General features: G+C 39.5%; 1 protein-coding gene across 6 annotated transcripts in view; it reads left to right on the top strand.

The window, feature by feature from the left end:
- Window positions 1-12,372, top strand: part of CSMD3 (CUB and Sushi multiple domains 3) — a 631,749-nt gene that overhangs the window by 499,904 nt on the left and 119,473 nt on the right. For all 6 annotated transcript variants that reach the window (XM_065054280.1, XM_065054281.1, XM_065054284.1 and 3 more), the window contains one exon: window positions 11,988-12,101. In XM_065054280.1, coding sequence (XP_064910352.1) covers window positions 11,988-12,101 — 114 coding nt within the window. The remainder of the gene's footprint in view (window positions 1-11,987; window positions 12,102-12,372) is intronic.

Here is a 12,372-nt window from a genome sequence, read left to right as displayed (position 1 = left end):
TTATATTAACATGAAGTTGTCATTTTTACTCTTAATCTCTGTATGAGTGAAAAAAACAGCTTTCCCACTCTTCAAGTCTGCCCATTGTGGGGTTGTTTAGGTGGTGCAAAATTGCTTACCTCTAGCCAGCACACTTCTGAGATTCAGGAGCATCCTGCCCCCTTCCAACAAATGTCTGCACTAGATGAGAGCCTTCCTCATTCCTCACATTGAAAGGCCACAGACCACCTCAGAATCCACCTACCTGCATACAAAGCCAGAAAGAGAGCAGGTAAGCTCTCCCTGGAGAGCTTGACTTTTCAAGCATTAGCTAGGCTTTGGTAATTTACAGATCTACCCTTCATTCCCAGGAATTGCAAATAATTAAGTAATCAAGGAAAAGGGGTTATTTCAGCATTTCCTGACACACACAAAAAACAGCCCTTACAGCTTCTGGTTATTCTAGAAATATTGATTTTGCATATATGACTACATAAAATCTCAGACAACTGCAAAGGCCAACACTGCTTCTATTTAGAACAAGATGTAATTTTACTGATAGTGTAAATTTCTTAGATAATAGAAATGAATGAAGTTTCAATTTCCCTCAGGATAAAGTAAGTCTAAAACTCTATTCACCTGCTCACATAGTCCTTTAACTAATGAGGAATACAAAATTATGAACAATGCAAATCATACCAGCCCCACAAACCAGTCTAGATTGCATCTAAGCAAATTATGTTCTACTAGGGGAATTGGTTGATTGGGCCTCATAACTCAGATACTAAGTTTTGAAAATAACGCTTCCTGTCCTCATAAAAGGAATCAATAGTTGTGATTATGTAACTGTTCATAAATATCGTAAATGCATGTTCAGTAATCAGTAAATACAGATCGTTGGATCATTGGACCATGACTTTCTTTTTCTCCTTTTTTCCTTTTCTTTTTTTTTCCCCCCTGTATTTTCCCACCTTTGTAGCTGAAGAAAAAAAAAAAAAAAGAAAAAGAATAGGAAAGTCACCCTAACAGAAATGAGGAATCTCCAAGTGCCTACTCCCTAATAGAGAATTTTCACTGTTTGACAGAGAAACATGGCCAGGCAATCTGTGAGAAGTCATTGTGACCATTGCCAAGTTTCCATCTTGAAGTAATTTGCTGTATTTCAGGGAAGAAACTCATAAGGATCAGGCTAGGATCAAGGAACTGCAAAAAAATCCTCATACAAAAGCCTTCTACTTATAAAATTTTTCAGTATTGGGCCTTGTTCATTTAGTTATATTCCATTCTTCTCATATTTCATTTTCATTATATTCCTTTGGATATAAACCATTCCTCTCTCAAGTAAGCTTACCTGTATTGACTCAGATGTTTGTATTCACCATGGTGTACATAGATACAATCTTCAGAGATTCAGGATTTCTAACAGTGATTTCCCTCTAATTACCTTTGTTTACAAAGGGAAAAGAAATATATTTGCAATTCTCACTAAGCTTTGTTATTTTTTTTTTCCATTTGCAGTCCTGACTGCAGAAGTAAGTGATTATTCTGCTTTCTTAAACAGAATCTCTGAGTACTCTATTTTACTGAAGAAATGGTGAGGTTTTTATCTGTGTGCTATTTGTATAAAACTACTTATTTATAGTAATTTAAAAATAAATATTTTAGTTAGACTTCAGATTAAGCTGAATTGTACCTACTCTGTTAACATCAGTAAATTAGTGAATTTCAGGAAAATGTGATTAAATCCTCAAAACAAGATCCAAAAAAACCAAAAAAACCCCAACTTGGAATCCAGGTTCTTGCACACATTTTGTGTGCAACTTTTTATAAGAGTTTAGAATTTGAAATTTATTTTGAGAACTTATTAAAAGTCTGACAAAAAAAGGCTATTTAGGGAGAGAAAGTTTCTTTGAGTTGCTACTTTGAGAGGGTGTTGAATTTCTGGTTTAGGGGCAGGTGTGGACACATTGAATGATAGATTCTGATAAGTTTTTGATAGATTCCAACCGTGGTATGTCAATTAGGTAGGAGAATAAAAGAGGACCATATAGTTCAACAATGAATAAATAGCAGAAAAAGTAATGTGAAAAATAGGAAAAGTAGTGTACATACATATGCATGGATACATACACACATGCATTTATGTTGTCAAAGGGCAAATTCTCCTGGAGAGCAACACTCATCTAATGAGACTTGTCCACCTCTAAATGAGAGAGTATTGCATGCATTGAGAACAAAAAGACAAACACAAACTTTGTTATTGTAATGTGTGAGACCTACCCAAGAACACTGCTTAGACAAAAGACATCTGTACCTCATTTGTCCAGGTCTAACAAATAAAAATATTCCAGTATGTGCAGAACAAACAAACAAACAAAAACCAGCACAGATGAACCTTGTGAAAGAGATACCATAAGGTGGAAATCGTACGTATAGTTGTCAGGATCACAGAATCACAGAATGACAGGGATTGGAAGGGACCTTGAAAGATCACCTGATCCAACCCCCCTGCCAGAGCAGGAACAGCTAGATGGGATTACACAGGAAGACATCCAGGCAGGTTTTGAATGTCTCCAGAGAAGGAAACTCCACAACCTCCCTGGGCAGCCTGTTCCAGTGTTCTGCTACCCTCACTGAAAAGAAGTTTCTTCTCATATTTATGTAGAACCTTTTGTGTTCTGGTTTGTACCTATTGCCCCTTGTCCTATCATTGGTTGTCACCAAGAAGAGCCTGGCTCCATCCTCATGACACTCACCCTTTACATATTTATAAACATGAATGAGGTCACCCCTAAGTTTCCTCCAAGCTAAAGAGACCCAGCTCCCTCAGCCTTTCCTCATAAGGGAGATGCTCCACTCCCTTAATCACCTTTCTGGCTCTATGCTGGATGCCAGGCAAGACTCAGACACACCAAGCATTTGTTGCAAGTATTCCTTGCATGTACGGTACTGGTCACAGCTTGACTGGAGGAGCTGTTGTCTTGGCCAGTGTGAGCACGAAGTTATATGTATGTCATAGAACAGAAATTCTATCTGCTACATTATCCACCCTGCTTTGTAAATTTGTTTGGGTTTGTATGTCACTGAGTGGTGTGGTTCTCTTCTTGTGAGTTTCACCCCCACAAATTCCACTCTAACAATGTACACATTGTATGTAACATTGGGTGGACCCCTTTGTTTTTTCCTTTAATACTTGAGATCTCTGTAGACACGTCATTTTAAAATATATGTGATGGCAAATATCCACTTGCATTGTTTAGAAATGATCAAAGTCATTCAGAAATACATTTCTACAAACTCTGTTTTTGTGAGGTTTCTTCTACTGAATTAATCACTAAGTCAAACTGTTATTTCTCCAAGCCATCTGTTTGTCCTGCTCTTTTCCTCCTTTTTCCCTTTCCCACTCTCTATAAAAAACTGTGGATCCTTGGGCAACCTGTTTTGGCTATAACTTCTTGTCCATACTTTCAGCGGTGGTGTCAAGAGGATAGTAAATGTCTTCAAAATAGTAACCTATGCTATTAAGAACAATTAAAAATGTTGAGGCCTCATATTGCATTTTATAGAAAAAAAATTCTAATAATATGACTTTGGTCATTATTTGGTATAAGTATTGTTGACCAATGTCTGGTAAGTTACAGGAACAGTATTTTAAGAAAAAAGTTCATGTCTTCATTTTTATGTCATATCCAAATAAACATTTAATTTTAAATTATCTTTTAAGATAAAAGTACACAATTGAAACCCTAAATTAGTTTACTGTGCCTCTCAGATAAACATGCTTATTTTTATATACAATCCTATGCTACTTATCCACCTTTCTCTTCTTTTTCATAGAATCATAGAATTCTAGACTATTAGAGTAATTTAGGTTGGAAAATACTTTTAAGAACATTAAGTCCATCCTTTAACCCAATACTTCCAAGTCCACCTCTAAACCATGTCCCTAAGAACTTCCTCTACGCATCTTTTAAACACCTCCAGGGATGGTGACTCAACAACTTCTCTGGACAGCCTGTTAAAATGCCTGACAGCTCTTTCAGTGAAGTTTTTCCTCAGATCCAATCTAAATCTCCTCTGGCAACATATGAGGCCATTTGCTCCTTTCCTATCATTTGCTACGAGGGAAAAGAGACCAACATCCACCTCACTACAACTTCCTTTCAGGTACTTGTAGAGACCCATAATAATTCTCCTCAGAACCCTTTTCTGCAGGCTGAACAACACCAGTTCCCTCAGACATTCCTCATCAACCTTCTGCTTCAGACCCTTCAGCAGCTTCATTATTCTTCTTTAGACACACTCCAGCACCTCAATGTCTTTCTTGCAGTGAGAGGTCCAAAACTGAACACATTTTTGTGGCCCTCCTCTGGATACTCTCCGACAGGTTCATGTCTTTCCTGTACTGAGAGCTACAGAGCTGGATGCAGAACTCTGAGTGGGGTCTCACCAGAGCAGAGTAGAGGGACAGAATCACATCCCTCAACCTGCTGGCCACACTGCTTTTGATGCAGCTCAAGGTACAGTTGGTCTATTATAGGCCACCAGATCAGGGTGAGGAAGTTGATGAGGCCTTCTACAGTCAGCTGAGAGCAGCCTCACAGTCACAGGCCCGGGTCATTGTGGGGGATTTTAACTTCCCTGATGTTTGCTGGAAGGACTACTCAGCCAGCCAGCCACAGTCCAGGAGGTTCCTCCAGTGCCTTGACAATAACTTTCTGATGCAAATGGTGGAGAAGCCAACTAGAAGAGGTGCACTGCTGAACCTCATCCTCACTAACAAGTAGGGTCTAGTTGAAGTGGTAAAGGTTGAGGGCTGCCTTGGTTGTAGTGATCATGAAATGGTGGAGATCAGGATCTTCTGTGGCAGGAACAGAATAGCAAGCAGGATTGCAACCCTGGACTTCAGGGCAAACTTTGGCCTTTTCAAGCAATTGCTAGGGGAAATCCCATGGGCAAGGCTGCTTGAAGGTAAAGGGGCCCAAGATAGTTGGTTAGTGTTCAGTGACTGCTTCTACCAGGCACAAGATCAGAGCATCCCGACACATAGGAAGTCAAGGAAGGGAGCCAGAAGACCTGCATGGTTAAACAAGGAGCTGCTGGGTAAGCTAAAGTGGAAGAGGGGAGTTTATAGATCATGAAAGGAGGGGCTGGCCATCTGGGGAGAATATAAGGCTGTTGTCAGAGGGTGTACTGATCCTTGAGGCACTCCACTAAATACAGGCTTCCAACTAGACTCTGCCCCATTGACCATGACTGGGGCCAGTATTATTCAATATATTCATCAATGATTTGGATGAGGGAATAGAGTGTACTATCAGCAAGTTTGCAGATGACACCAAGCTGGGAGGAGTGGCTGATACGCCAGAAAGTTGCGCTGCCATCCAGCAAGACCTGGACAGCCTGGACAGTTCGCTGGGGAAAAATTTAATGAAATATAACAAGGGCAAGTGTAGAGTCTTGCATCTAGGTAGGAACAACCCCAGGTTCCAGTGTAAGTTGGGGAATGACCTATTAGAGTGCAGCATAGGGGAAAGAGACCTGGGGGTCCTGGTGGACAACAGGATGACCATGAGCCAGCACTGTGCCCTTGTGGCCAGGAAGGCCAATGGCATCCTGGGGTGTATTAGAAGGGGTGTGGTTAGTAGGTCGAGAGAAGTTCTCCTTCCCCTCTACTCTGCCCTGGTGAGACTACACCTGGAATATTGTGTCCAGTTCTGGGCCCTTCAGTTCAAGCTGATTAAGGGAGTGGAGTACCTCCCTTATGAGGAAAGGCTGAGGGACCTGGGTCTCTTTAGCTTGGAGAAGAGGAGACTGAGGGGTGACCTTATTGATGTTTACAAATATATAAAGGGTGAGTGTCATGAGGATGGAGCCAGGCTCTTCTTGGTGACAGCCAACAGTAGGACAAGGGCTAGTGGGTTCAAATTGGAACACAAGAGATTCCACTTAAATTTGAGAAGAAGCTTCTTTTCAGTGAGGGTGACAGAACACTGGGCTGCCCAGGGACATTGTGGAGTCGCCTACTCTGGAGACATCAAGACCCACCTGGACACATTCCTGTGTAGCCTCACCTAAGTGTTCCTGCTCCGTCAGGGGGTTTGGACTGGATGATCCCTTGAGGTCCCTTCCAATCCCTAACATTCTGTGATTCTGTGGTTTCTGGGCTGAAAGTCCAATTTTTCATCTACCTGCACCCCTAAGTCCTTCTCTGCAGGGCTGCTCTCGATCCCTTCTTTACCCAGCCTGTATTGATACCAAGGGTGCAGGACCTTGCGCTTGGCCTTGTTGAACTTCACAGGCCCACTTGTCAAGCTTCTCCAAGTTCTTCTGGAAGTGCATGTCATCCCTCAGATGTGTCGATTGCACCACTTAGTTTCATGTTATTCACAGTCTTGCTGAGGTTGTGCTTGATCCCACTGTCTGTGTCATTGATGAAGAAGCATCTGTCATTACATCATTAATATCCTGATTCTCTGACATTATTTTATAGTTTGGATGCTTTCATTTGGAGTTTTGGAAGCTCAAAATACTCCTTTTATAATATTTTTTAGTTTTGTTTTTGTTTTTGTTTTTTTTTTTAGGGTTCATTTTGCGGGGTGTAGAAGCTTTGGTGTAACTGTAACCTAACATTGTGTCATAAGAGCAGTGAGATTTTCAGTCTGATTTCTCTGGTGTTTTCTCAAGTGGTTTCATTTCCTGTCAGAATGTTCCAAAACAGATCTGAGAAGTCTTAGCCCATGCTAAGATTTAGCATCCTTATGTTATATTCAAGGAGAATAAACTTTCTTTTCATCTCATGGGTGAAGGAGGCATTGACATTTTTGCATTTAATGAGTGTGATGGTAGCTTAAAAGATCAGACTCTGAACTGAAATAGCAAGTGCACTAGAAATACAGACCAAAGGAGTGGTGTGACGGTAATACTGAACCTCAAAAATGTCAGTCGTAGTTTTGTTAAAGGAAGAAGCTTTTACTATTGTAAATTTGAACAGTTGGTGGATGTGCTGAAATGTGTGGTAAAATCTTTAGCTGAAAGGAAAGACAGGCTATTCTAATATGCTGACTGTAGATGAAGACAATTTCCACTAGTCACTCACGATTATGAGGCCACTTTGCTCATATCACTTTGATAAATGCAGATTAACTAACATGAAATAAAAGATTCATAAATTCCTACAACTTTATAACAGTATTATAATTAATTATTATAACATTTTTAATTAAAATATTTTAAATATGGTAATTTCAATAAGAAAAATAAAAACTCAATAACAGCATTCTCGTCATATTTAGGATGTTCTGCTAAAAATAAAATTACAAGCTTATAGTTACACCAGCTTTACCTTCCTCACAAACAAAAGTTTTACATTTAACTCTTGAAACATTTCATTTTGAAACATTCCCTAAGTTCTGAGTTCACATTTCAGTTATAAACTCAGGGAGATTGGCAACACATCTGTTGTCAGACTTCTGGAAACTCTGATAAATATTTAGTCTACTTATCTATGTTTTTAATTTTTTTCTAATTGATGAAGATATGTTTCTGCTATTTACAGGTGTTGAATGGCTGAAATGTTTTCATTTTTTTTCTTTCACAGTTTTTTTTCTACATACCTTTTGCTAATTGATATGAAGGAAGTTTTCAATGTTTCCTAATATTATTGACTTATTTTCCCACTGGGAATTGTTTTGGTTTTGCCTAACAATTAAAACAAACAAACAAACAATATTCACATATTCATTTCATCCACACCATTCAGTAAGCTGAAGTGGTAATTTGTTTCAGATGAATGAACTGATGAGTCATCTGATCTAGATGATAACATTTACTAGTAGGACAATAAAAGATAATTATTATACTCAGAAAGTTGTTGTACTTTTAGTAGCTCTAAATTAGCAGAGAGGTGATTGAAGAATGAAACAGCTTTTTTAAAGTGATTTTTCCATTAAATCTAGAACCCTTATTACTTAATTAATAAGATGGCTTCAATTAAAACTGGTATCTTAATAAAATTTTATTCTTAATTGTATCTCAAAGAAAATAACATTGGATTCTTCTTATTGTTGTTGTTGTGATTCTTCCATAGTTTAAACAGCTTATTCGTTCTAGTATGTTGTCACGTCCTGCCCTTGGGTATGAGTGGCGGGGAGAAGTGACTCAGGTTCATGGGTCCCCTTTAGTTGGAAAACAGTACACATAGTATTTAGGGTCCGCAAACAAAAGGCTTTTATTTTGCAGCTTGGCCCAAATGGTATATGATTTGGTGGCAGAAGGATTTACATTATTGGTAAACATTAAATGTTTGCAGCATATATGGGGCTGTAAATCTTATGTTATTATGTTACATATCAGAAGGAAAGCAAAAGGGTAGAAGTATGGGGAAGAAAGAATATACAAAGATTTCACCATCCTTATGGCTCCGCTTTTCGTGTGATGGAGTTCACGGTCTCGGGTCCAGTGATGTGTGGCGTCCTCTGGTGTCTTGTTCAGTTGATGCGGTGAGACTGGTGGGCAGAGTGGTCCTCAGGATGGCGGGTGGGTGCCACCAGTGCTTGTACAAGGCCTTTATAGCACTCTGGGTTGTCTGCTTGCGTAACTTCTGGTCTTTTGTGGAGGTGTTATTGTGAAGGAGAGGAAAGTCTGGGGGGAAGGGGTGATTGCAAAAGACTGACAAGTCTTGACAAGTCTTGGGCCATGTTGAAGGGTCTCAGCTTTTCCCCTTTGTGCCATGCTGGGCATATCAGAAAGTGGAGCTATGTGCTCTCCACTCCCCTTCTCCTGCATTGGCCAGCCTGCCTGGTCTGTGTCTCCTTAGCTTGTCATTGATATATAAATCGCAGTTCACTCTATACTGAATACATCATCTCCTGTGGCTGGATGAACTGGTTTTGCCACAATGTTTCAGCCATTGTCCTTATCAGTGCATGACGTATATGTATTACTTAAGAGGTTAGTGTTCCTGTGTTCCCTACACAAGCCTAGAGAGAGGTTTCACAAAAAATTTAAGGGGAGACCAACCTTCAAAATTAGACACCATGTTTAATACCACATTAACCATTTTCATATTCTCTTATTATATTTTTTTCATTATAATGTTCTTACATTGAAAAATCAGTTCTTGCTAGAACTATAGTGAAGAGGTTTGTTGAATGCAACTAAGGTTAACTTCATGTGTTTGTATATTTAGAGATAATATTTTTATGAATGGTTTTGTGATTGCAGTCCCAAGAACAACCAATGAGAATATTTTTTCTTAATCTCTCATCTCTAGGTGTATTCTTTCTATTATATAGAGGCAACTGTTAAAATCTACAGGAAAACAACAAGTTGCAAGCATGCTTTATTCGTTCTTCATTCTAGAGGCTGTAATATGAAACTCAGATGTTTTACTTTTGCCAGTGTACTCCTCTTTCTTTCCATAAAAACTTGCTTAGACAGTAAGGTGCTTTAAAAGTGTGATTCAGATTTGTTTTCTAAAAGTAAATAAGCAATAGTATATAAAAAGCAACGATGCATGACTAGAAAATGCTGCCCATGTATAAATACCAAGGAAGCAAAGGAGACAGGTCTAGATTTCTCCATGGTGCCCAGTGACAGAACAAGTGGCAATCAACATAAACTGAAACACAGGAAATTCCCTTCAAACATACCAATTAAAATACAGAAGTAAACTCCATATATGTTTATTTCTTACTTTAAAAATGAAACTTTCTTTGATGAAATTTTTAACCAGTGAACTGTTTTGTGCCAATTTCATCTCTTTTTAGACACTTTCTAAACTCATTCAAAGTATCCAGATGTTATAGTGATGAAGACCATCGAAAAATCTAGATATTTAGAGGCATGGAAAGTTCTTCTGTCTAGCTCTGGCCTGGTTAAAAGGGAGCTTGCTCGTGCTGATATATTTTAAATTAATGAATTCCCAAATTTCCTAAATTAATGACAATATTAATGCTATGGTTTCCCTGGAGAGAGGTCCAGCAATGACTTCAGCCAGCTCCCTCAGCACCTGCGGATGCATCCCATCTGGACCCATGGATTTATGGATGTCCAGACTATTTAATTGCTCCCTATCCCAGTCCTCATCGACTAAAGCAAACTCCTCCATTGACCTGGCTTCATCCGGGGTCTCAGGGGTACAGGGCTCCCCAGGACAACCTCCGGCAGAGTAGACAGAGACAAAGAAGGCATTCAGTAATTCTGCCTTCTCTGTATCTTCTGCCACCAGGGCACCCACCCCATTCATCAGTGAGCCTACATTGCCTCTGGTATTAGTTTTATCTGCTATGTATTTGAAAAAGTTCTTTTTGCTGTCCTTGACCCCTCTCGCCAGCTGTAATTCTAAGGAGGCCTTGGCTATCCTAGCTGCCTTCCTACATCCTCTAACAGCAGCCTTATATTCTTCCCAAGTGTCCAGCCCCTGCTTCCATGACCTGTAAACTCTCCTCTTCTGCTTGAGCATACCCAACAGATCCCTATTCAACCACACAGGCCTCCTGGCTCCCTTCCTTGACTTCCTACGTGTGGGGATGCTCTGATCCTGAGCGTGGAAGAAGCAATCTCTGAACGCAATCCAGCTATCTTGGGCCCATTTTCCTTCAAGCAGTCTTGCCCATGGGATTTCCCCTAGCAATTGCTTGAAAAGGCCAAAGTTAGCCCTGCTAAAGTCCAGGGTTGAAATTTTACTTGCTATTCTGTTCCTGCCACACAAGATGCTGAACTCCACCATCTCGTGGTCACTGCAACCCAGGCAGCCCTCAACCTTTACTGCTTTGACCAGACCCTCCTTGTTAGTGAGGATGAGATCCAGCAGTGCACCTCTCCTAGTCGGCTCCTCCACCATCTGCATGAGGAAGTTATCATCAATGCACTGGAGGAACCTCCTGGACTGTGGCTGGCTGGCTGAATGGTCCTTCCAGGAAACATCAAGGAAGTTAAAATCACCCACAACAACCAGGGCCTGTGACTGTGAGGCCACTCTCAGCTGCCCATAGAAGGCCTCATCAACTTCCTCAGCCTGATCTGGTGGCCTGTAATAGACGCCCACAACAGTGTCACCCCTGCCAGCCTGCCCCTTGATCCTGACCCATACACTCTCAACTCGCTCGTCATCCACTCCTGGGCAGAATTTAGTACATTGTAGTTGCTCTCTCACATAGAGAGCAACTCCACCACCACGCCTGGCTGGCCTGTCTTTCCTGAAAAGGGCATAGCCATCCATGGCCACATTCCAGTCATGTGAACTGTCCCACCATGTTTCTGTAATTGCCACCAGATCATAATCTCCCGACCGAACATAGGATTCTAACTCCTCCTGCTTATTCCCCATGCTGCGCGCATTGGTGTACAGGCATTTCAGGCATTTCAGTGATCCAGTGTATGTGTTCTGTAAAGTATTTGTTGCTTTGAATCAGTTGCTTGTTTATTTCATGAAAGTGAAGAATCACTGAATGTTAACGTTCTTAAGAAAAATTAAACATTCCAAGGTAAGTAATGCTTAATAATTAATTAATAAAACACTATCCATATCAATGTGCCTAGAATTATAAAGGAAGATATTGCACTGAGAAATCAGATGTGTGTTGGCTGGGGGAGAGCAGAGAATTTCAAAGTGTATTCAACAGCAGAAAAATGGTTTTGTGCCCTCACTACTGGAATCTTTTAACAAGGAAATGTATGATTTGCGTACCTTCATTGTCTCAGTATATATAGAGAATTACATTTTTAACGTTTTACTGCTGTAGTGATAGGAAAAATAATATTAAACACTATAACAGCTAATTAAAGTATCAGATAAATCAATATATAAATATATTTTATTTTTGTATTTTTAAAGCAATATGATAATGTGTTTTTTTTTATCTTCCTTTGTTGTTGCCTTTCTTTTGGTTGGTTTATTTTGGTTTGGTTTTGTTTTGTGTGTTCTGATTTTTTTTCTTTCTCATTCTGTCTTCCTTTATTTTGGCATTGGTGCCCCTTTTTTTTTCTCCATCATGTTTGGTCAGTGGTTTTTGGCCAGTTTGTATTTTTCCAGACATCACTTCATGATGTAGTTGAAGTATATGATGGTCCAACTCTGCAGTCATCTTTGTTATCCTCTCTCTCAGGATCACATTCAGGTATCCTTTAACAGAACTGTCATTAAACTGGTATTTATTTTCTTTATGAACTTAGAAAGATAGTGCAGTCAGAAAAAAAAAAGAAAAAAAGTCATATTTTCTTAGATTAAATTCAGACAAATGTATGAAATCAGGATTTTAAACTAAAAGCCTAATCACTCAAAACTTTTCATATTAATCAATAAAATTAAGTAAAATGGAATCTATTTTTTTTTTTTTTAGATTATTTTCTTCTAATATTTAGCTACTATAGTGAGTGTCTGGAGCTTCT

Source organism: Columba livia, chromosome 2 (genome assembly GCF_036013475.1).
Source record: "Columba livia isolate bColLiv1 breed racing homer chromosome 2, bColLiv1.pat.W.v2, whole genome shotgun sequence".
In the NCBI taxonomy this organism is placed as follows: Eukaryota; Metazoa; Chordata; class Aves; order Columbiformes; family Columbidae; genus Columba; species Columba livia.
This window is presented reverse-complemented; position numbering and strand designations above follow the sequence as displayed.